This window comes from Cryptomeria japonica, chromosome 9, assembly GCF_030272615.1.
Source record: "Cryptomeria japonica chromosome 9, Sugi_1.0, whole genome shotgun sequence".
Taxonomy (NCBI): Eukaryota; Viridiplantae; Streptophyta; class Pinopsida; order Cupressales; family Cupressaceae; genus Cryptomeria; species Cryptomeria japonica.
Genome location: NC_081413.1, coordinates 558,899,635 through 558,925,826, shown reverse-complemented (window position 1 = coordinate 558,925,826; position 26,192 = coordinate 558,899,635). Strand labels below are relative to the sequence as shown.

General features: G+C 36.4%; 1 protein-coding gene across 4 annotated transcripts in view; it reads left to right on the top strand.

Moving 5' to 3' along the window:
- LOC131070787 (folate transporter 1, chloroplastic) overlaps window positions 1–26,192 on the top strand; it is a 118,521-nt gene that overhangs the window by 23,839 nt on the left and 68,490 nt on the right. For all 4 annotated transcript variants that reach the window (XM_058006454.2, XM_058006450.2, XM_058006442.2 and 1 more), the window contains exon 4: window positions 9,546–9,639. In XM_058006454.2, the coding sequence (XP_057862437.2) occupies window positions 9,546–9,639 (94 nt within the window). The remainder of the gene's footprint in view (window positions 1–9,545; window positions 9,640–26,192) is intronic.

Here is a 26,192-nt window from a genome sequence, read left to right as displayed (position 1 = left end):
AAATAATGGACACATGTAGGCAAGAAGCAAAACTATGAGTATGTAAGGCATGAAGTCATGAATACATGTAAGGCATGAATCATGCACATAAGTATACATGAGAAAAACACAAATGTGGAAAACACATTAGGCAGAAAGCCAACATGTCAATTATTAAGCATGGATAAACAAATACACATGAAGTATAGACATGAATATGCATAAGGTATGAGTCATCCACATATCATACATGTAAACAATGAAGTAATACATACACATAAGGTACAAGCATATATGAGAAACACACTTATGGAGTGGATATGCTGAAGACACATCAATCATGAAGCATATATGAGAATATACATAGCACATGAAGTATATACATGAATAAATGTATTGATAGATCTTCCTATTGGCTAGAATGTATTCATTGTTTTAGCCTTACCCTGCAGGATGGCAGGAGCAAGGCTTTGATACCATTTGTAAAGTCCGCTACTAGATTAACATAACTAATCTATTTCAATATACTAAAATTGATTGAGAGACTAATCATGAAGCCAGTCATTGATATTCTTCAATTTTTTAGTTATTAACAAGTGCTTATTTATTTTCCTCACTAGATGATTAATTTCATTATTCATAGTTCTTAATATAGATTTCAGACCCTTCTACTACTAAAGTTTTAAGGGAGAAGGGTTTATGTATGTTACCAAAGCGCTTAGAGACCAAATACAATAGCTTCTCTCAAAGTTTACAGATCCAAGCCCTTACCTATCTCCGGCCTATACCCTCAAGGCTTATGGGTCACTGATCCCCACCCTATCTTAGGACTAACCTATTGCATGGATTTAGACTGCCCCTCTCATTCCCATCTTCTTAAATACTGATAATAATAACATGATTCAGACTATAAGCATACTAACTTCTCATGTATTATGAATATATATGAAATTACGTATGACTGTCATACATATTGCAGTCTATATTAATATTACTACTAAATTCTGCATAAAAACATTATCAGACTTCATATATTAAGCATACATATTCAGCACATCCCCATGCATACCACCAAGAACAAAGATGCTACTGCCTGTAACTTAATAACAGTTCTGATCTGATCCAATCCATAGTCCTATTGCTGAATGCTTTGATTCCTTTCCTTTATATCTCTCAATGTGTGGGAGAGGTCACACCTCTTCATCACGCATGCCCTTTGGCAAGAGACACACCCTTTCACCTTTAGCATCTTTTGAAAGAGTGCAACTCTTCATTATTTCTGGCCTTTGAAAGGGGCATAACCTTTCATAATCAGGTCTGCACTTCTTATTTAAATCGGATGTGCACTTCTCATTTCCAAATTATCCCCCTCTCAAATGAGGTTCTCTTCTCCCATTTATATCTCATTGTTGAGGGAGTCACAACTTTTCCTTCCATGTCTTTTGACCATTCATTAACTTAATTAAATTTTAATTAATTATATTCTTTTATATTTTAATTTAATTTTTAATATTGAAATTTAATTTATTATCCATTATTAAATTCTATTTCAAAGTGGGGACAATACAGTCTAATGATCAATGATGGAAGACGTTAAAGCAACACAACTTGGAAACTTCTTAGGTGGATGACTCAACTTAAAAGAAGTTTTTGGTTGTGCTATCTGCTCTTGTGTCTCCTGCAAAGAATGGATAAGCCTTTTAGGTTTCCTAGCTGTTTTAGATCTCATCGTCAGCCTCACTAGAAAGAACTTGGTTGATCAGCAATAAGGACTGCTTAATTTTGCTGTTCAGAACTTGGAATGGTCGGTTGTTAGTGTTGAGACATGGACCATCTAGGACTCGAACCTAGGACCTTCCATAAGCTGCTGGAGTGCTCTACCACTGAGCTACTGGCCCCTCTTGGACCATTCCATCGTTGGTCCGTGTGTGGCTTATTTCCAACACCAACAACCCCCCCTTCAGCCACACCTCTCGTGTGGTTGGGGCTCCTAGCTTGGACTTGGCTCTGATACCATGTTGAGACATGGACCATCTAGGACTCGAACCTAGGACCTTCCATACGCTGCTGGAGTGCTCTACCACTGAGCTACTGGCCCCTCTTGGATCATTCCATCGTCGGTCCGGGTGTGGCTTATTTCCAACACCAACAGTTAGCTGCTTTCAATCTCTATGGGAGGCTCTCAAGGCTTAGAGGACTAAGCATTGCCATCAAACTTAACATCTTTGCCCATTAGAATCTTTTTTTTTTGATGAAACATAAATCTTGTAGGCCTTGAATGACTCATTGTATCCTATAGGCTGGAGGGTTCAAATTTGGTTGTTTTCTTCTAGGATGTGAATGTAATAGGAGTTCCAAACACCTAAAAGTGAGAAACATCAGGTTTCTCTCTAGTAATGGCTTTTTCTGTAGTATTGTCCTTAAACACTTTGTGAGGACATCAGTTTAAAATGTATACCACACAGTTGCATGCTTCAACTCAAAGAAACATGGGCAGATCCAATTTTTTGAATCATGGACTTAGCAATCTCTATTATTGTAACAACCACCCCTATTTTTTATAATTTTTTTTGCCAAATTAATTTCACAACATGTTTCTGGAAATAAGAAACCTACTGCTGTCATAAGTCTGATGTTATTTTCAATGTGCAAGTCACTGATAGTACAAATTTCTTGATGAATAAACATTCAAATAGGTAATTCAATACATGTGATGGTTAGATTTATGAACATAAACATGAATTACCTTATGATTGATGAAGGGACAAGAACTGTAGGTCTGAAAATGAATATGGAATGCTGCTACAGTCTGGGAAACAGGGATAACAGCTCAGCAGACTTCTTATTACCTCACCGACCTCTTCCAGGGGCCAAAACTGAAGTTGCACCACAAAAAAATCCCCTACAAACACCTTGAGACTGGCTGCAAATAATGAGGACAGGTCTGATAAATCCTTCTGAGCACAGGGCAGATCTGCTGTAGCAGATTGCAGGGAAAGGAAGCTTGACAATATTCAAAAACCATCATTCGACCAACATTAGATGACTTCAAGCTGCAGTTATAAACTCCCTGAGCATTCATCTTCACCCAGCATGGTCAAAAGGACTAAAAGTCAACAGCTTCAGGTCTGCTATAAACTTCAGTCTGTTTCCCAACTCAGTCTTAGTGCTAGTACAAGGCAATCATCTTGAAACAAATGTTAAAGCACCTCTAAACATGCATGCAAACCATTCCCAAACACCCATAATGGATTTACACCAAAGACTTTGACCTAAGCCCCCTTCAAACATCTTCAAATTGACAGCAACGGTACTGCAACGAATTCTCTGACATACCCAGCAATAGTGGAGCACTGGAACAGAGGCGATTCTGCCAGGAAAAATACCAAACTTCGTTGAACTTTGTTTGCACGCTGTCCAAGGTTCTGTAACGAATGGAGATCACTTAGGTGACACTCCTCATAGCCAGTAACCTTCCAAAAACAAGGTGTCTGATGCCTGCCACTGTCACACCTAGCCCAGAAAATCAATGCATATAGTTCAGCCCATTAAGAAAGACATTCTTTTTATGGTTATCCAAACATCTTCTAATGTGATCATCCAGCTAGCTTAAAGCCTACAGACAAGTCCCAATTTATTCCCAGTTCATGCAACATCCATTTCATTCATTTCTTGGGTGGTAAGACCAGGTACAGGAGGGTTGTACTGCCAGATTGGGAACCCATCAAAATCACTGAAATAGCACAGCAAAAATCTCAGCAATGATCACCAAACACAAATGCAAAGCCTGTCATAAAAAAACCTCAAAAATCTTCATCTTTTTCCAAAACCCCTAACTATGAAACTTGTGAAAACAAAGGTGATTCCTATGTGAAATCATACCAACTAGATAGGGACCATCTCTTAGATCCAAAACCAATGTTTTGATGAGGGTTTTCTTCCTTGATCAATCCTTGGAAGAACTCTCCGTTCAACCCGACATCTTGTTATGTGTACTCTTCTGCATAATGCAAATGAGAGCCCAATAATTTCTTTTATAGAGTTGGAGGGGAAAAAGAACAATTTTAAATTCAAAGTAATTCATTTTCTCTCAAATTACCTATTTGACAATTTAAAATTAACTTATGTCCAAGTCTCCCTTCCCTAGGCATCCACTTGAGAGAACATAATGCTACTTTATTGAAATATAACACTAAAGTAAATAATATAACATTAACAATGAACATTAGAACTTAGTGTATATTTTAATATTCTTGACCAAAATATGGAAAGCATCGCTTAGGCATTGGAAACCAAAATTGATCATGCCATAAAGTAACTGAAGCTGAGGGATGATGCCGGGTGCTAAACAGGGACTTACTAAAAATAGGCATGGCCTCCAAGAAGTGTGGAGGATAGCCCAAGAAGCTGAAAACACTTTAGAAAGCATCACTGCTATCCTGGATACGAACCAAGCTCAAAACCACCATCGGTTGCCAATAAAAACTGAAACCGAGCTCCCCAAGATCAAAGGAGTCCCCTAACCAACAGCAAATAGCCTATGGGAAATCAGGAATAGGCTAATGGTCACACTTGCTGACTGGGCCTGAGAAGGGGACATTACAATTAAAAACTTGTTTTTCCTTTCTGCAACCTTTAGCAGAACAATTCCATTCTACTGAATGTTGTAAGTTATTGTCTGTCATGCCCCCACCATGAAACAATCTCACACCCACCCTTAGAAAGAAAATAGAGATAATAAATGAGTTTCGATATACGCCAATGCTCAGAAAATTGTCTTATTTATAAGACTCACGATTTTCTCTAATGTTGAAGTCGACAGTTACACAAAGGACTTAATCATCCCATTCTTTCTCTTCAAACAAAGGACTTCTTTACACAATCGGTGATTTATTAAAGGTGGTAGACTTGGGAAAATCAACGAATGGTTGTCTCAAAAACAAATAATTAACAAGCAGCGATTCCTTAATGAAGAGGCAACAGCCAGGTTTAAGAGATGCCACCTTTGGTAAGGTTGTAATCGTGGAAGGAGACATAACTCTTCATTACCATATGAAGGATATATAAGGCAGATCGGCACTTCAAGGAAGGCATGGAATGAGATCAGATTTCAGACATATACATAAACTGCATTCAGTAAAAGCAGCCTTTTAATTAAGCAAGTATTTGGTATGAAGTATAGTCATATCTATTGTGCATTATATCTCTTAAAGAGCGTTAGATTTATTTATTAATTTTGAATTATTAAAGCCATCTAAATTCTTAGAAATAATAAACTAACCAATGTATCTTCCTACAAGCAATTATACATGAGGTTGGTAAGGAAACATGTAAGGGAGAGGCAGCAGACTGGTTCCCACAATGTAAGGACACCAACCCTTGTTGGATGCTCTGGAGGTCCTGCCACTTGTGGGCCAAGGGGTCGAATTGTCTTGGTTGGATGTTCCGTGCCCTTGGGCTTAGTTGTGGGAAGAGTTTCCAGGCGCCCTATCATGTGTTCCCCTCCAATCCCTAGTATGGTTGATTGTTGGAAGCAAAATATGTAGAATGGATCCAACTAGGTGATGTTGTCTATCATCTCATGGATATTAATTGTTTATTTACTTTTAAAGTGTTCAATAACTATTATATGAATTAATTATAGAATACTATATGTAAGCAAGTTATATTGTTGGAATTGTTACTTTTGGGCATAAATCAAGTACACCCCAATAGGGGACATTGCATTGTCAGCTCTCTCATGATCCATACAAGAAAGGTCAAAGTCTTTGGGGATATATTGGTCTGCATTATTAGATCTCAAAATTTTAGCTTTGGACTTTTGAAATTTTCCAAAGACCTATTCTTTGGTCTTCATGAAATAAATCTAGGTTTTTTTTGAAGAATCGTTAAGAGGAAACATAGTGAATATTTCCAGCCAATGAAGCTGCTGACTTAGGTCTACAAGCATCTGAATGGATCAGTTCTAGATACTCATCCCTTGGTAGATCCAATATGTGGCATATTCAACACTGAAATCATCCCTTAGAAGATTCATTACTATGACAATCTTACTATCTCACAAGAAATTTGATGGTTAATAATTGATACAAGCCTTTAGGGGCTATGCATGTCATTCCACTAAATCTCAACATTGATCTCATAAGGAAATTATACATTTCAGTGCACAAGATGTTGGAAAATGAAAAGGACTGCTATGCCAGTTGTATTATCATCGTTGAGCATAAAACCAAAGTAAAGGATAACAGCTTTTGTTCAGGAAGCATCAAATAATTCAGCCTTAATAGATTCTCAATGTTCTCACCCCATCTGTGAGGTTCTAGTATGCATGTAAAGATGATCTCATCCTACAGTAGGTTCTGGACCTTAAGCATCATCTAATTAATTCCTAGAGGGCTTGGGGCAGGTAATAAAAGTTGCTTTCTTAAGCAAGTAATGAAATCATTTGGATTGATACTGTTTTACTTCAAGAAATCAGAATGAGGAGCGAAGAGCTAATCAGATTGAATATCAGAACATGGAGTACTGAAAATTATGCTGCCTTAAGTCTGTATGACCTAAGGTAAAGACCACTAAATTGATCTCTATATAGGAAAAGGTGTCATTGGGCACTTTTGGCTTATGAGTACTTGCTAGTCAGTCTGCGAGTAATTCAAAAGGTTTTTAACTGTGGTTGAGCTATCAGAATTAAGTACAACAAAACAAGGAAGAACCCTTCTTTGATCAGTTGTAGAGATGAGATGAGATGAGTTAAATTAACCTCCACTCAAAGAGTAGAGTGTAAGTCAATAATGAGAAAAAACGATATTAATAAATAGAAGGTACCACACATCCTTGAAAGCACTCATATCTAACATAAATGCTTTGAATCTCTGCAAAGGTCGTTTTTTTGAACAGGAATTTCTTGCTAAACTTAAGAATACTCTTATATATTTCTCATTCCAACTTATTACCTTCTTGGGTACATCTACCTTTCATGTGTGAGGGGCATGCCACTCTATTTTGTCCTAATTGGGCTCACTTCATAATTTAGTTTATCTTTGTTCAAGTGATCAATGCAGTACCCTTTTTCCTCCCAAAGCAATAAGATCATTTTGTTCCTTTCTCCTCTTGGAAGCTTTGCTGTAGAATTTCAAACAAATTACATATTAAACAATGGTCCATGGAGTTACTAGATAAGTGACCTTTAAGTTGATAATGCTGAAATTTGGTGTAACGACAAATTCATTGATTGTTGCTATGTATGCTGTATGAGGTTATTTCTTTGCTACCATATTTGCAGATTTCTTTGGGTATGGTCACATGTTAACCCATAATAAGGAATATAATATGGTTCTCACTTATGGTAAATATTCCTTTGCAATCTTTGGGATTGTTGAATATTATGGTACATGAAGGATTTGACCATGTTTTGTATATTAGAATTGTTCATATGATGAAAAGTTTCAAATCTCTTGGTACATGTTGGCAAGGTGGTGGTAATTTATTAGCTTGTACTTACCATAGCAGGAAAAATCTTTTAGGGGAAAACCAAAAGTATAAGATTTTTTGAAAAATCAGGTTTTAATAGGGAAGAAATGGGGAAATAATTGGATTTTCAAAAAATGTTGAAAAATACAAATAAGAGAACTTGCTATTTTTAAAATTTAGAGGCATTTTAATAGCACAGAGATATAGAGAACAAATAAAATTGAGAATTTTCTGGAATAAAGATTTTCTCATTTATGTTTATATCTATGATTATATTACAATGGAATTGTGGCAAAGGCAATAAAAATTTCAAGTTAACGATTGGGGATGTTTCTTGGGGTTCTTAACCTTTAGAGCAATATTCTAGCTCGTGAAGTAGCTAGGGGCATAAGAGACCATTTCATTCATCCGTGATAGGAACACAGAACACAGCTTTATCCAATTCATCTGCTGGTTCTGCTGAACCCTGTAATGTAGGTTAAATATGTAAAACACTATATAGTCAAAAAATACTCATTGAAGTCTAAACAAAAAAAATGATAAACAATTGCAATAACATGACAATCTATGTCACAAGTTTTGTGTTCATATTCCTGTTTGGTGAAAAAAAATATGAAACAAATTTGTTGAGTGATAAATTTTGGGAAAAAAAAAACTCATGATTAAGTTCAGATATTAAAAATATATATTTTATTTTTATAATAACTTATGTTAAAATCTGATAAAAACCTGTTACCTAAATGCTAATTAAAATTAAATAATATAATTTTAAATTTTTAATTAATTTTCAAATTTAATAAACATAAAATCTATCTTAATTTTTTGTAATCTTAAAACTCAATAATAAATTATAAACTATTAAAAATGTTAATACTAATTAGAATTTATAAATATTAAATCTTACTTTAGTTTTAAAAATTAAAATCTTAATTAATGCAGAATAATGTTTTTTATATTCATATAGGCTTGACCCCATCAAGAAGATTCTGATTGCATGAATTACATTTCAGCAGCCACAATGGATTATCAACTGCTGGGTAGTCCGATATTGACAACACTTATGGCTTAGATTACCTTGTGGCAAAGTAAATAATTATTCATTGCAGCTTATATATCATTGCAGGTTCTGATCGGTTTCATTGCTACTGAAGCCTGATATAGAAACTGAGAATGCTGAAACCTGCCCTTGCTGTTATGGATTTTTAAGCCAGTGCTGATAAACTTTACCCAATTCACAACATTTTCTTACTGCCCCATGCATAGCGATGAGCACACAACATAACAAATTGGAAGGAGATGGAGTGTGGATGAAATATAAAAACACTTAAATTTGAAAAAAATTGGATGCATTCATACAGTGAATCTGGAGGCGAACTTAAATAATTTTTTGTGTTTGTGTTCATGTTTGCTAGATTTTGAATTTCATGGTGAAAATAGGTGAACCTTGTGACATAGCATGTGACTACATGCAATTTTAACAAACCTCCATGTTTTACAGTAACGTGGGAAAAAACCAGTAAAAGAACATCAGCTGCGATTTATTAAAAAATGCATTTTTTTGGAGAAAAAACATGAGGCTTGGCGATTCATGTTTTCTCTGATTAAGTGCGTTTGTTTCAAAATTTCTTCTACTATGGTACTTACCTTGAGAGTTCATATTGAGCCTTGGAAGACATTCAATCTTATAAATGACTTCTTTCTGTAAAATTTCTCAAGTCATCAAAATTGGTTGAGCCATTATTCACTTCTTCTCTTTCACTTATGTTTTTGGTGATTTTTCGCATTCACAGTTTTCAGAATATTTATAAAATCTTTTGATAATTTATTTAGTTATAAATGATTATTTTAGACAAAATTAAAGTTTCTTTTGTTAGAGGCAGATTTATATTAATTATTACATATTTCATGGGGCATCCTAGTACTCATAATGAGGGATATTTGTTGGAAGTTACTTTTTTGGGGCAAAATTCAGTTTGATGTGTCCTGAGAGGCTAGTATGCTTTTTGCCTGTCCTTTTTTCATTTATTGCTTTAGATAGAATAGCTTTCTGTTGATATTGAAGGTGATAAAAAAGTCTTGCTATTTTGGATTTTCAGCTACAGCAGAGCAAAGCATAGATACCAAAAAGATACTGGGGAGCAGCTGGGACCTGGTCTTCATCTCGCTTCAGCTGCTGAAGCAGGCACACTTGTGAGTCACTTTAGACAGAGAAACATAATAACCTCTGCATAGTTTGTATTGTCATTGGTTTTACTATTGTTTATGCCCTTCTCCATTATCAATTCACAATTGGGAAGAAAAATTGGGACATATATTGGTTCTTGAATATATTCTAATAGTTTTTGATTTGGTTTTTAGTTTTGTTGTATGTCTGATGAATCGAATTTTCATGGGAATACATTTCTTTGTGCACTTTTGGAAACAAATTGACTAGCATAATTGTTTACCATTTTGAAGAAAGTGCAAGACTATTACAAAGCATGACTCTACAGAGAAGCACTCCAGAATGAGAAGCATTCTATAGAGAAAAATCAAGTGAAAAGATTTTCAAATAAGTAGTTGTAGCAGAGACCAGGACTGCATATTGAACATTTTCTTTGTATCCAATCAAAATCAGATCGATATCAGAATACTTGTTGCTTTTAAAAAATGTGCTGATGTTTGTGTCATGTTGAACAATGTTCTCTATACATTCAAGAATGTTTGTTATGTTCTTGACATGAATACAAATCTCCTTTCAATAAGTAAAATAACTAACAATCTTGCTCTTTGTGACAATTTTTCAAAGTGCTAAATGTATGGTCAAAACTTTCCAAAATGAGAGGGTGATCACAATTGATATTTGTGAGAAAGGATTGCACAAACTTGTTTATCCCAAGTGAAGAGAGTCTCATGCATAGGCAACAGTGGAAAATGATTGTAAACTTTGGCACGAAAGACATGGGCATTTTAATTATTGGAATATGGTTAATGAACTTCTTGTTGGTGTGTTTTTTATGCACGCACAACTCAGAATAAAATAACCAGATATATCCTATTCTCTCTTGATCAAAATCTTCTATGTGCTAAACAAATGGACTGTGTGATCACAAAGATGACTCCAAGGTTCCAAATTCATGCGGATAGTCTCAGTTGGTTCGTTGTGATATGCTAGTAATATCAAGGGGGACTTACACAATTGTTCGAGGAGTGAATCAATCAAAGGATTTTGTTGATTGCCGACACTTGTAACTTCCTCTTTTTTTTGAAATAATTTTGCAATAAGTTTTTTTCAATCCTACTTCTACTAAGACTTGGAAAAAAAGGGCAAAAGGGAGGGTTTAGGAAGATAATTCTAACCATAGGCTAATCCTATGAACTTTGGAGACAGTAATTGCGAAAGTGGAATTCAAAACCAACTCTTGTTTCGCCAAATTCAACAACTACACAACAACGGTGCTATCTTCTAAGGAATTCAAAAGATTTTCATATCACTCACATTCACCAACATTTTGAACAATGAATATAGCAATAGAAGTTAAGTTTTCATTTATTGGTTCAGGCTAACCTTGCACAATAATTGAAAATCATCCACTTATCAAAAGTATGAACACATCCATTCAACATTAAGCAATTCTATCAAATCCTCCATTCAATCTATCAACTTGAAAATGAAATCTATTCTATTGAGAGCCAAGAAACCATGCTAACTTGCAAAAGTAGACAAAAATTCACTAACAATTGAACAATGAATTATTTCTTAGCATTTAAGAAGTATCACTACAACAATTTCTTAGAAGTTTCTCCCTTTACAAATGAGAGGAGGAGGGTTTATATAGACACCCCATTACAAAACAACAACCCATATTGATTCAAGATCAATGGCCAAGATTAAAACATTAAAGCCCTAATTAGGGTTTGTTACAGTAGTTATCCAAAGTGGGCCAATGAGAAATAAACAACCACCAAATCCGGCTTTCTTCTAGAAGTGGGCATCCCTTATCCTTTCCTTTGGTAGAAAATTCAATGAACCTGGTCACTATGGGGCCCAACTCTTCCATTAGGACACTTGGCATAATGTTGACCTTGTATTCTATTAGGTTCATCTCATTAGTTTTCGAAAACCATCCTCAATGGACAGAAATGACGATGCCTTTCCAAAATGTTGCTTTTGGATTGGACTTGCAGAAGTGAAGAAGTTGCTTTGAACTTTGGCCTTTAGGTTCTCCACATTCATGGCCTTGTCTCGAACTATTTCCTGCTCAAGCACATCGGAGACTGCGACGAAGACCTTACCTTAGATTGCTTTGATTGTTTTTTATATTTTGGCATCATCAATCTTCATCTTTTCCAAAGAACATTTATGGATTAAGGAATTTTCTTTGCCTTATTCTTTTCTTGAAGTCGTCGAGGTCCACATGGCCAAGGTTGGTATCCCCAACCCTCTTTCATTCCATCATGATCTTGGACTCCAACTTTGGTTCTTTGTTATTGAACTTCATTTGAGTCTTTTTGAAATCCCTCCTTGAGCTGACATCTACCACCTGAAAATCATGAAATTTTTCTAAGTTAAAAACAATAAGGGGGGGGTTTGATGTTCAGTTCCAGTTTGGAATGCGAGGCTTAATTCTGTTTTAACTTGAGAAAATTTAGAAATTGGACTGAAAATCAGCCTCAGTCAAGTCTGGTTATGAAATATTTCCTTAAAAAACAGACCTAATGAAATTCTGTAGATTGTAATCAGACATAGTAAAATTATTGAAATTGTATTTTGAGTCTGATTTTTTTGAAATTTTCTGCTTCCAAAACTATAAAAAGCATAAAAAGCATAAAAAGTAGTATTGATATTAAGTGAAATTCTTGTGCAAGTCTGGAAAATAAGAATTCTAGACTGAAAGAAGGAAATCTTGAAGTGCGAAAGAGATTATAATTCTGAATATCTGCCTTCATTTCCTTCATAAACCTGAAAATTTTAATAAAATTCCTCAAACTGTCTTGAATTCTCCTCAAACTTGTCTTGGACCTGTAATTCACTTTGAAATTTGTCTTAAAGTTTGGAGGAGATTCTCTCTTGAGCTTCAACCTTCAACTTTTGAGAAGCAACTTGTGAGTTGAATGTATGCCAATTCTTATGTTTATAGAGAATTCGACCTTTGTTTTGTTTCACTTTTTCCCTTTTTTTGTTTTTTGTTTTATGTTTTATTTGAAATGAATCTGGTCACGTTTTAAACCCTAAATCAAACCTTCCCTCTTTCTTTCTCTTTGCTTTATATCCTCAACGGCAATCTTTTTGGCTTTCCTCTAGAAGCTTCTTCCTATGGTGAACTTCATCTAGTTTTTCCACATTCCATACTCGCGCAAATTTCTGAATTTTTCTCTTTTCAAAGTATCAACACTTAGCCATAATCTCGAGTTTTTCTTCCCAAGGTACTAACACTAAGCCACTTTTTCTCACCTATCTTTTCCTGGGCAGACTTGGTGTTCAATTGGAAACTTTTCCATCTTGGAGCGGACATGCTAAGGATTTGGAAATTTTCTCTTTACACATACTGAGGCAGACTTGCTAGGAGACAAGAAATCTTATGCTTTGGAGGGCAGACTTCACCTAGGAATAGGAAATTTGTGCTATCCTTGGGCAGACTTCATGATAGAAAGGAAATTTCATGCTTGGAGAAGGGTGGACTTGACCTTGTTTGAGAAATTTCTTCACTTACCTTGGGTGTGAAGAGCACACCGTTATACTAAGAGGGGGCGGTGAATTAGTATAACAACAAATTTTACCAATTTAAACTTTTTCAACTTCAATCACAAGTATAGCTTATCTCATTAACATATTTATTGCATACCAACATTCATATGTGATCTAACTAATATGAACACAAGATATATACGTGGAAACCCTTACGGGAGAAAACCACGACAATTTAATGCTTTTATAAATATCTTCTTTTACAATGTAAGCACCAACCTACTAGAGGCACTGACCCTTAACTTAGTTTGTGAGCACCAACCCACTGGAAGCACCAACTCCCAAATCTGATTTTGTGAGCACCAACCCACTGGAAGCACCAACTCCCAAATCTGATTTTGTGAGCACCAACCCACTGGAAGTACCAACTCCCACTTCTGAATTTGTGCGCGCCAACCCATTGGAAGCACCAACTCCCACTTCAGAATTCGTGAGCACCAACCCACTCCACATAAATCTGATTTTCCACCTTGACAATGTTGCTATAACAACGGATGATGGATTCTATTCTTCTCAAATTTCCTTCTTCACAAATCTGCAAATATTTCATTCATAACTTTATCTATTCTCCTATACAATCTGCACATATCCTTCTTATGCATTACACATACATTTTTTCAGAATAAATCAGAATTACACTTCATGTTTCTCAAAATCTTATTATAACTATTTCCAGCCTTCTATATAGATCTTCAATGTTGTTTCATACACAACACACACACTCTTCTATTCCATATACTCACCCTTTTCTCATAAATAAGTTTTATTTTATACTCAACACACACGCATACTACAGATACAGCACTACTCTCTTTTCAGATTTATATTATCAGCATTATCTTCTTTTTAACATTTCTTACGATCTGAAAAATAAGTTCAGAATTATATTCTTCACACACTACAACTCACTCATATCTATAAAATTGATCTCACACATTTTTATATCTCAAATAATACTTTGAAGTGACATATCTTTTGGAAACAAAAAGACACGTCCCTATTTAGCAAACTGAGATTTCATTAATGAAATCACACCTCTTCATGTTGCTTTTTTTTTGTCAATATTAATCGTTGCCATTTGTTAAAATTAGTTTCTAAATGAATCACTACCTTTGTAATTAACGCTGCTCTATAATTTCTTATGTGATCTCACCATTACAAACTTATCATGTAATTCGCTGCTCAAAGCTTGTCTCTATAATTGACTTTGTTGGTCTGCCATGCTTAGTCCATGACGTCGAAAATATATTCTAGCTTTCCAATATACGAAGTCAGCAATATCTTCAGACTTATAATTGCTGCTTTTAAACTTCTATATCATTGATTCCTTCATTACACAAGGTCGTTGTGGTTCAGGCAAGTATTGGAAGACATAGAGAACAATTTATCCATCGAAACCTTACTCCTTCAATGATTTTCGTCACTATTTGTAATATCTTCACCGCTGGCAGATATCTTTGAAAATGGAGTCAATCATTTGTTTCCAGATTGCTGTCTCTTTAATTTTTCTATCACTGAAATCTTCTTACATCACCGCTGTGGATAAACTGATTATGGTAAATTCTATCTGCTGCTCATAATGAAGGAGTTCATGCAATATCTTAATCTTCTTTACAATCTTTTATCGCTGTCTCTTGTGAATTGGTAATTGATGAGGTTTTCTCACGTAGCAACAGAAATTACGCTCCAGCATACCGCGACTACTCCAAGGTATTATACGTCTGTCCAATCTCATCAATGTATCTGCCTTGCAATAGGAAACCACGATTTCAATAACTGATACATCCGTGAAAATATCCAATATTGTTACTTTGCTGCTGCAGTAATAATATGGCTGATATTAATTTAGTTGGAATCATGTTCTTGACGTTCTGATGTAGTCAGCAAGCAAATATTTTGCTTAGTCGCTGCTCTTAATAAACACATTCGGAACCTTCCACAAATATGCCCTTACTCTAATTGATAAATGATTTCAATTCACTCTGCCATGTATTGTTTGTTCAAGTCTGTTTGATCACTGCTCCATATGGAATTTGGGCCATTAATTTAGTCGCTGAGTTTGAAAATAAGTTGCTACCATCCACAACTTGTTTCACCGATGTATTAGCAGATGTAGTCGCTGTCCTTCATTGATCTCTGCCTTCTTAGTTTTGTTTCACTTTTGTTTTCTACAGAATATCTTTATCACTGTTTATTAGAGGATACAAATACTTTTGTAAGGTTTGAATTGCTATCTTTTTCACCATTGTATACATTGGTCTGCTGTCTGTAATATCGACATCAACCTTTGCCATTAAATCGATGTTCTTCATGCTGTAGTCACCACAGTTATATCATCGTTGCTTAGTGATTCATTGTCTTTGTAAACAAATCGCTGCATGCCTGTGTTTAGCACCATCAATCTCTTTTATTAAGTTGTTGCTTTTTGAGTATAGCTTCCATATCAAGTCAATGCATAAGACACCACGTCATCATTTTGTATGTGTACTGTTCATCCTGAACTTTGGGTTATGTTCTCTAAACTTCTGACCGGAATAGTTTTGCAATCATTCTCGTTGCATATTCTCTTTGCTGTCTCTATAACCTTAGTCTGTCCTTTTGTCACTGTCCTTTTAGAATATATTAGTTGCTGCATATTCATGATGTATCTGTCTGTGACTTGTTAACGATTTAGTGGCCTTTGGCCTTAATCAAGATATACATCATTTTTCTTTGATGTCAATTATGTACTCAACATTAATGACACAAGCAATTTCCTTTGACATCAATGACAATATATCCATCAGGGCGAACTTCACTCCTAGTCAAGGATTTCATCACCATGCCAAAACACTTAACCAAATTTCTGATTTTCTCCCCAAGGTATCAACACTTAGGCGATTTTTCTTGTGCTTTCAACTTTTCACTTTAATTCACCTTATCGTTCAACAATACTTGGGCGAATTTTATCTGTGGTTAGGAATTGATTTGATACATGGCAGGACGGACTTTGCTAGTGATTGAGGAACTTTCATGTGTCTTGGGCGGACTTTGCATGTGCTAAAGGAACTTTTCATGTGTCTTGGGCAGACTTGGTCATTGATCAAGGAATTTCTTCATGGACGAGTGATCTTGATGATTCGAACAATGAAATTTCTTGATCTTGACTCTAGACTTAGCTGTTTTCTTGTGATCTTCAACTAGCCTTTTTGGAAATTATCCTCTAGATTTGAAAGTTTGTTTTGGATCAGTTCTCTTGACTTAACATCTTTCCTGACTCAACAATGACTTGCGTTCTATTTTTAGAAAAAAACAGACCAAAAAGCAGGTTCCTGGATTGACCCCAAAATGCTGAAAACAAAAATTTCTAAATTTAGGAAAAAACAAAAAAGCAAAATTTCCTAAAAATAGGAAGTTGTCTGTATTGACCCCAGGAAATTGCTATTTTACTCTTTCGACCTATCTGAGCACATTTGTAGCATCAAAACACTCTTTCGACCATTCTTTCTCCTCACCGTTTTGATGGCTCCTCCAAATTTTGAAAAACTTGACTCATTTGCAGAGGTGAGAGACTGGAGACAAAACCCTAAGACGCCAAAACATTACCCTAAAAAGCAAAAACAAGGGGGTCCCCATTTGCAAACGTCACAACATTTCCATCCATAGATGAATATTAGGATGTGTATACATGATCCCAAATGGGAAAGCTTAGTCAACAGCCATTTGGTACTAATAAAGCATGGTAGGCCAAAGGAGTTTTGGGCCTGGTTCATGCTAATTTGTGTGGCCCAATGAAACACCCCTTGTGTTTGGAGCCAATAATTTTTTCATCTTCCCTTAGCACTCAAAGCCCTAGTTGAAAAGCAAGTAGGTAGACCTATCAAGTCAGTGAGCTCTGATAATGGAGAGAATTTTGCCTCCAATTAGTTCAAGAAATTCTACAAGGGGAATGGTATACATGGACAACATGCTGTGCACACTTCTCAACAAACTGTAGTTGTGAAACAAAGGAATAGGATATTTATGGAGAGAGTAATGTGTATAATTGACAGTCAAAATGTATCTTATAGGTACTTGGTAGAAGCTGTTAATACCCTTGTTTCCGTTCTTAAGCAGTCATTGTAAGGTGTTGTAGAATTCTCAAGGAAGCATGATCATGAAGGAGATCATTGGCAAGTGTCTTGTGCATTTTCGGTTGTCTTGCTTTTGCATTAATTCCTAAGTGGAATAAGGTTATTTAAATATAGAAAGTAAAAGGTATATGCTTGTTTGCTATAGTGAGTAGTTAAAGCCATACAAATAACATGATGTCTCTATAAATAAGATTGTGATCAACATAGATATGGTTGTAGATGAGATTCTTAGATGGTGGTAAATCTAAAAATAGTCCTGCACAAGAAACTAGTATTGATAGATTTGGTGTGAAAATTGAAAAAGGATTTGGACAAAGCATAACCTTGAGAGCATTAGAAGGATGGAGTTTTGATGATACCATTGAGAAATCAAGTAAAGCCAATGTAGTAGACATAAATGCCATTACAACAGTTGATACGATGTTTGGGAGGATGAAGAACTTTATGATGAACAAGGTGATACACAAATTTCAACAAGCCCAAGAAAATAGGCACCAAAGACCAAACTTGCATTATACCACATTGAATGATGTTTGAGAAGATGAAGTACTAAAATCCATGGTAATTAGATCTACATGATTAGGCAAAAAACTTGTGCAAGGTATTGAGAAGGTAATTTTTTTTCTCATCTGCTATTTGTAGGCATTTGAATCTCGCACGTATGGTGAGGCAAAAGGAAAACCTAGAATATGGGAATGTGGAATTTTCGGCCTTGATACAAAATAAGACTTGGGGGCTGTTGGATTACCTTAAGGAAAGGAGTCTAATGGTTGCGAATGCTATATGAGATCAAATGAAAATCAGATGGTTCTTTGAACAAGTACAAAGCTAGGCTTGTTGGAAAAAGATATGCACAATAGAAGAGGTGAACTATGAGTAAACATTTGCTCCTATTGCCAAGAGGGTAATTGAAGTCCTTGTGTGGACTTAAGTAGGCTCCTAGAGCTAGGTCTATAAAAATGATCAATGCTTTCAAGATTTTAAATTCAGAAGGAGCTATTTTGATCCAACTTTCTATACAAAAATCATTGGTGGTGGCATTATGGTTCTAGTTGTTTATGTTGATGATCTTGGCATTATTGATAGTAGAGCTAAGTTAATTCAAAAGGTGATCTGATATTTGGTCCACTTTCAAATGATTGATCTCAAGCTCTTGCATTTTTTTACGTGTAGAATTTTGGCAATGCAGCACCACCTTTGTTAAGAATGCTTTCTTGAGAGGACCAAGCACCTTGACAACATTGATTACACCACTTCAAGTGTTCGATAACTCACCTACATTATGGCCAACAGAAATACATACACAACATGCTCAACTTGCAAATAAATACTATAAAAATTGTACGTTCATACACTGAATGCAAGGACTATTGTTAACCTTTATTACTAATTCCCAATGCATATAATAGTTACAAAATAACAAAACTAACCTTAACTCACTCAAGTTGGCAATGCTGAAAATGCTTGAGATTATAGAATCCTTACATTGGAAATCTTGAGGGGAAACATAGCTCATTTCAAATCAAGAGTCCACTCCCTAAATCCTCACTTTGAGAAAAACCCCTCTTCAAGCTCCTTGATTACAATGCATGTCTTTATGCTTGTGCTCATGCCTTGCCCACACACAACAATGGTATTGGTACAATGCAATACCAAAACCTACACAATTCTTAGTGCTTGAACAATAAGACACATAAGTGAAACTCAAAACTAGATTGTCTAGTATACTATGTTAGACTTATATATTAAATCCACGAGATCACAACTCTATAAATAAAGTTATGTTGGCTTGGCTTTTGCCTCCAAATCCTTTGTATGAGTGACATGTGTCACTGGATCAACATGTTTATCCAACGGTTGGGGCAAGTTCAAACTGGGAATATTGATTCAAGGAGATCTTCTAGGTTGGCTCTCCAATTCTGCTCTAGTTTGTTCCCATGCATTGTGACATGTTCGCATGATTTGTAAAAGGCTAAAAGCTTATTGGGAAAAATTGAGTTTGAGTATCTAGAATCTTTCTTTGCAAAACAGTCCATGTTCGGATGCATTGAATCACATTGCTATTTCCACCTTCTCACCTTGGGCATTCAAGACTTCGCACGATTATTGAATGGGACTCTCAAACAACTCGGGTCAAGTAAGCAACTTATGCATATCATAGGACTTTGCTTGGGATAAAAATTTTCAGACAACTCAAGTCGAGCTCTTTTGCAATCGGCAAATACCACAACATTCTCCATCAATTGAACTAGGTGATGGCCTTAGTGTTAGCATAGGTCTTCTAGGTTGCATAAGGAGCTAACTTTGAATTGCTCAAACCTGCTTGGTGGAGTCCCATCCTAGGAAGTCCACAACAGAAAAATTTGTTTGGGGAAAAAATTAGCAAACCAAAAGCTCAATTTTTTTTGAAAAATGGAGCAAACATTGGATTTAAAAAAAAGTAAAAAATTGTAGAAAAAGAGACAAAAACTATGTATTTTTTGAAATTTATGGGCATTTCCATAGCATAGAGATATAGAGAGAAAATAAAATAGAGTTTAAACTACGTTGCAGGGTTCGCCCCCCTAGACCCCTGGTATTGGTCCGGTCTGGTCTTGGTTCAGTGTCCTGGTCTAGTCCACCTGTGGTTCGGACAGGGTCCGTGATTCACAGGCCTGGTTCGGACTAGGTCGAACCCAGGAGGACCCAGGTCGAACCCGGGGGTTTGACAGCCCAAAAATGGTGTTTTCTTTTGCAATTTTTTTTTTTGAAATCTACCACATCAAAAATTAAAACATAACTCTAAAAGTGAGTTTTAAAACATTAACTTGGCTCATTTCACACAAGAAACATAACTACAAGCAAGGGGAAATGACGATGTGGGATATAGAGCCAGACCATATTGATTTCGATGTTTTCACTTCTCAACTTGTTGCATTTGATGACTCGGATAGCGAGCAAATTTATAGTGCAAGTGGCATTGGCATTGGTTCATCTAATGTCAATGTCAATGATGAGGAGGATGAGGAGGAGGAGAATGAGGATGATGAATTAGAGAATCCATTTGATGATTATACTTTAAATTGTTGAAAGTTGAAACAATGATACTTGATTGTTTTGTCATTTTGATATTAAACTTGATGTATATGATGATGCTATTATGGTATGATCATGATGCTATGATTACAAGTTTATGTTGGTTTTGTTGTTTATATGATGCTACGTGACATGCTAATCTTAATTCATGCTTGTAGGCTGCACACACACACACATACACGCATACATATAATTTACATGTTTTTGTACTAACGAACCCAAACCCCTTTTCAAAATTTTGCCGTATCGGTGTACCGGTTCTTTGAACCCGAACCGGTGCCCGAACCCGAACCCAAACCCGAACCCGAACCGACAACTTAGAGTTTAAACCATGAATTGTAGAAAAATAGATTTTTGTTTTTTATATTCATATCACTAATTACATTGCATTGCATAAAACATGCTTCATAGTGCATACATAATAACTAGATGGTGATAGTTGACAAAATGTTAGTTACAATATAGTTTGTAATTTTGCACAAAGGCTACCTATAAACTAAATACAAAGTGCCAAAAAAATAAATATAGTCAATGACTTGCTACTACAAATAGAGGTATGTTAGAGGGCAAGAGGTCTTGATGAAGCTCTTGGATAAGAGCCTCTCCTAAGTTTTTCAATATCATGAGGATCCAAGTTAGCCTCTCTTAGGATCTCAAAATCCTGAGGCTCAAGAAATTCATCATCACCAACAACAATCCACCCAAACTTTTGATCAATCTCATCAAGGTCAATTGGCTTGTCATCCTCAATAGTACGTGTTTTTGTCCATGCAAAAATTAGTCTTTACCTTACAAGTGTAAAATGTAATGAATACAATTTCAACTAATAACAAGTATATTAAAAGTCTAACCTTGAGCTTTCTTTAGCTTCAAGTAGAGGTTGTGGTGAACAAAGACCAAGTCATTCATCCGTTGTTTTTGGCGGTTGCATTTGTTGGAATGCATGTGTTCAAAATCACTCCAAGTACACTCATAAGTGGATGAACTTCATGGCTGGCTGAAAATGCATTTTGCCATCCATCTAAGATTTTTTAGTTTTGTGATCAAATATATATTGTAGAGGTTGCGGTGAACAAAGACCAACTCATTCATTTGTTGTTTTAGGCGGTTGCGTTTTTTGGAATGTATGTGTTCAAAATCACTCCAAGTACACTCATAAGCGGATGAACTTCATGGCTGGCTCAAAATGCATTTTGCCATCCATCTAAGATTTTTAGTTTTGTGATAAAAAATTTCCACCATTGCGTTGAAAAAAAGATTAAATGGAGATGATATCATGTAAGAATATCTTAAAATCTTAAAACATCTAATGATCATATCCACAAAATAGAGAGATTGTCAAACATTTATAGAGTCTACCTAGTTGGAAGATCTTCTCGCCTTCCACGTAGCCTTAGATGAGAGACCACTATTGTTCCATGGGGAAGCAACCCCCTCCAAAATCTTGGCATTTCTAGGATGGGGATGTCTCCAAGACATGGGGACGCGAGGGGACGTCCCGCCACCTCTGTTGGGATGCCGATGAGACATTAGGGACTTTGGGGAGTCTCTTGATAGACATGGGGATGCCTAATAGTCTCTTGTGGCCCCTAGTTAGAAACTCCAATTGAAAAAAAGGGTATAAAATTGTGAAAATGACATTCGTAATGAAGGTTTGTGAGCTTTTGGAGGCCTTATTTGTGCTTTCTAGTGGGGGCTCTACTCCTTGATCCCACCTTATATCGCAATAGGGAGTGCGCTAGGGGCGCTTCTCTCGGACCCCACAAGGGACTCCCCCCCTTGAACTCGCTTAGGGGTCTACCCCTAGATTCCTGCAAGGGGCACTTCTCCTTGATTCCTACAAGGAGCATTACCCCTTGACCCCATTAGTGGCTTTACCCTCAGACCTCCGCAAGGGGCGTTGCCCCTTGACCACATTGGGGTTTTGCCCCAAATTCCCACAAGGGGCAATACCCCTCGACCCCGAATCTCCACTCACCATTGTTATTGTTAATGCAATTGTTACCATGTTTTTTTATGTTTATTAGTTTTGTTGTCCTCATTTTTTATTCCAAAAATGAAGGACCATTACATAAAATTTTTGTGAAAAAATAAAAAAATTTGCTCTATGGCATGCTTCCCGAGGCAGAATTTTGACTAATCCTTGGACTGGCTTAATCCTTAGTCCATACTCGAACTACGTTTCGAATTTTGTCAAATTCTGGGTTCGTTTGCTATGTCTTACCTTCAATTTCGGGTTTTAAAACCCCGATTGCAGGTGGAGAATTTTCTTCAAACTGCAAGTTTTAATGATATTCATTGTTTTGGTCTTTATAGGGGAATTTTCAGCTTATTACATGTGCACTTTTATTAAAAAATGTTACTTGTAATTTGTTTTAAATTTCCCTTTTATTTTTTTTATCTTTTTTATTGTTTTTTGGTCTTGTTTAGTTAAAATAGGGATTTTTTGGCTAAATTACAAGTAAACTTGTAGTTCTCTCCAAAAACCCCTACTTTAATGGTTTTTACATGTAATAGGGATTTTAAATCCCCATTACATATGTGCAAACAAGTATAACTTGTTGTAGGGATTTTATTTCCCTTTTACAAGTAACTTGCATTTCTCTCCAAAAAACCCGATTTTACACATAAAGTGCATTTTTGACATTTTTAAACTTGTAGTTTGTTCCAAAAAACCTGAATTTACTTTGTAAGTGAAAAAGTCAAAAATAAAACTTGTAATTGTCTCCCAAAAACCCGATTTTCACATGCAAGTGCAAATTCGAACTTGTTCTTCTCTCCCAAAAACCTGATTTCTAGTTGGAAGCAAAATTGTTGAAGATTTCAATCGATTTTTGGGGAGAGTTTCTAGGAAGGAGAGGCGTTTTGGTTTCTACCCTATTCTTATGCATTTGAAACCACTTGTCACGCCATATGGAGGTTGCATTTACTGGTTTTTTGCTTCAAATCAGCAACCACGTTTTTCCAAAACGCCACATTTTGGGAGACTAAATCTCCACGAAGTTGCTGTCTCCTAGTTCGTTTTTGCCTTATATGCTAAGGCGTTGAGGGTTAAGGAGGTTTCAAGCATTTTCCAAGCCATTCTATTCTCATTTGCTGCCACGTTTTTTCACATAAAACGTTTTTTCCAAAACGTGGCAAGGGTTTGGCATCTCGGTTTGTCTCTATTTATTGGTGTTTCTTCTCCATTCCAAAGTTTGTTGCATTTTTGGAGAAGCATTTTCAGTTTGAAGAAAGGTATGTTCTCTTTCCTTTCTTTCCTTCATTTTATTATTTTCTTGTTTTCTTAATTTTCTTTCTTAGTTGGATTTTTGGAAATATGTTGTTCTTTCCCCAAAAATTGGTTTTTGTGAGAAAGATCTTCCCCTTGGTATGCAATTTTCGAATTGCTTTGTTCTTCCCAAAATTCCCTCTTTACTTGTATTCGGGATTTTTAATCCCGATTACAAGTTCGCTGGAAATTCTTGTTCTTCCCTTACGGTTAAGGAATTTAACCATTTTTGATTAAAATTCCAAGTTGAAAAGTGTGAAATACCCCTCCCTTTCAAATTCGGGTTTTAAAAACCGGATTACATGTTGAAGAGTTCTTCCCATTTTCATGAAAATGACATTCCCGGATTTTCCCATTTCTATCCATTCATTTCTCCCATATCCGTACTTTCCGTTTCCGTCATTTTCCGCAAGTCAAATTCTCATTTTCCATCCATTTCTTCATTTGCAAAATTACAAGTGTACTTGCATTCGGGTTTTAAAACCCCGATTGCATGTATGTTCTTTCCAACTTGTATACTTGCAAAAATTTCCCCAAGATCCGAAATTGGTCAAAGTCGAGATTTACCCATTTTCATATATTTCCCCTCTTCCTCTCACAAAATCGTGAAGTTCAAGAATCGAAGTTTTTCCCATTTGAAGAAGGAAGAATGATATTTGCAGCTGACTATGATGTTGCCTTAACTCTTTTAAGTCTTCATCACAGTATTCCAGGTTCACAATCGATGTCAGATTTGCCGACATCCCCAGCTCCAAAGAAGATGAAATACAAATATGACAAGTATCAGAATGAGGTAGCACCTTCAGGTTTCTTCTCCTTTGGATCACATCAGAGACACGGAAATAGGGCACATTGATATGTCAGAATTCGTCAAGAGGGTAGAAGATCCACATGATAATAACTTGCAGCGACTGTTGGACAGCCATATCCACCATGCATCATCTTTCCCGGTGGCTGCCTTAGAACTTGAATTTGTTCTTGCCTGAGCCCATCATTTTGACAAAGAGTCAAGAGTCATCAAAAATGATGATGGCGAAGCTATAATCCGTCTTGATGCATATACGATCGAGAAGGTCTTCAGAATACCTCCTGCACCTGTTTATATGGAAATCTCCAAAGAAAGTTCAGCGGAGTATTATGTGAAGAGGGAAAAAGATTGCAAGCGACACATTAATAGGTGGATCCAAGAGCCACGAGCCTCCTCAAGGTGGGCAAAGTTGTACCGCTGCTATTTCAAATGGGAGATAGGAGACACCATAACTCTTCTTAGCAGGATGATGGGCCTTGAGCATTCCAATGTCTTTGAGCCATGGATGTACCAGTTCATCATGTTCATAAGGCAGTCTCATCACATTTCGTGGGGAGAAGTCATCAGCGATGCCTTGTGCGAACAACTTGCAGCAGTTCCTACCACCATGACCTTCTTCATGAATTCATATTTGGTATACTTAGTCGCATCACTTAGACACTTTCCAGGTCTTTCTACCAAGGGTGATCGCTCACTTATACCAGTTTGGGAGTATTATGACCAGTTGCCGTTGAGACCCAGCAGACTGCATTTCAGAAGAGTCCAAGATGCATTCTTCGGATATTTAATGTGTCAGTTTGACAGAAATCTTAGGAACAAGAGAGTATCAGATGAGGCATGGGACAAGGTGTGCGAGTATGGATGTTTGTTTCTGCAGTTTCCCACCTTCACCTATATGAGAATTGGATGCTATGGCGGTCAGCCATATATGCTTCCCAGATACCCAACTGATAAGATCATTCTTATGGAGTTGGGAAGACAGATCATGGCTGTCCACACTTTTTAGTCTGCTAGACACAAGGTTGGAATGGGGATCTCTACCACAAACCCATTGAAAATTGACCGGTAGTCCCTTGTCACATCTGTGAAGGCTAAGGCCAAGGAGACTGAATTGCAGGAAATCAAGCTCAAAAGGTTTAAACCTAGAGCTGATTTTGATTATAGGGGTATGAAGGAGAAGATCAAGAAATCTTTTTTGCACGTGCATCGCATTGAAGACATCTGGGTAGATCTCCGCCCAGAAGCCGAAGTTCTGAAGATGGATTACTGCAGGCTCACTATTGAGCAAATTGTTGATTTGAATTTGGTGGATATCCCACAAGGGATGATTGATGATGGGCACATACTTGATCCTGAATACATTTCACGGAGGGTTGAGGAAGCTCCACTTCCTTTGATCCAATGGTCGCACAAAGAGTGCATATCCATTCTTGAGAGATTTCAGCCTATCTTGGCCAACACCAACGCATGGCTGAAAAGTAATGCTGTGAGACTTGTAAAAATCAAGGTTGGAAAAGAAGATGATTCTACGGGGCCTCTTGGACGTAAGTCTGAGATTCAGGTTGACAACAAGGAGGGTGCATCATCTTCGGGCACAAGAATCAAGTTGCGAGTCAGTCGTGCAGTAGTGCTTCCTCCTGAGGAGGCGACAGTTCGTGGGAAGGAAAAATCACGATTTCATGTTCAGGTGATTGATCTGGATAATCTAGAAGAGGGGCAGCAATTTGATGATGCTCCCAAGTCTCCAGT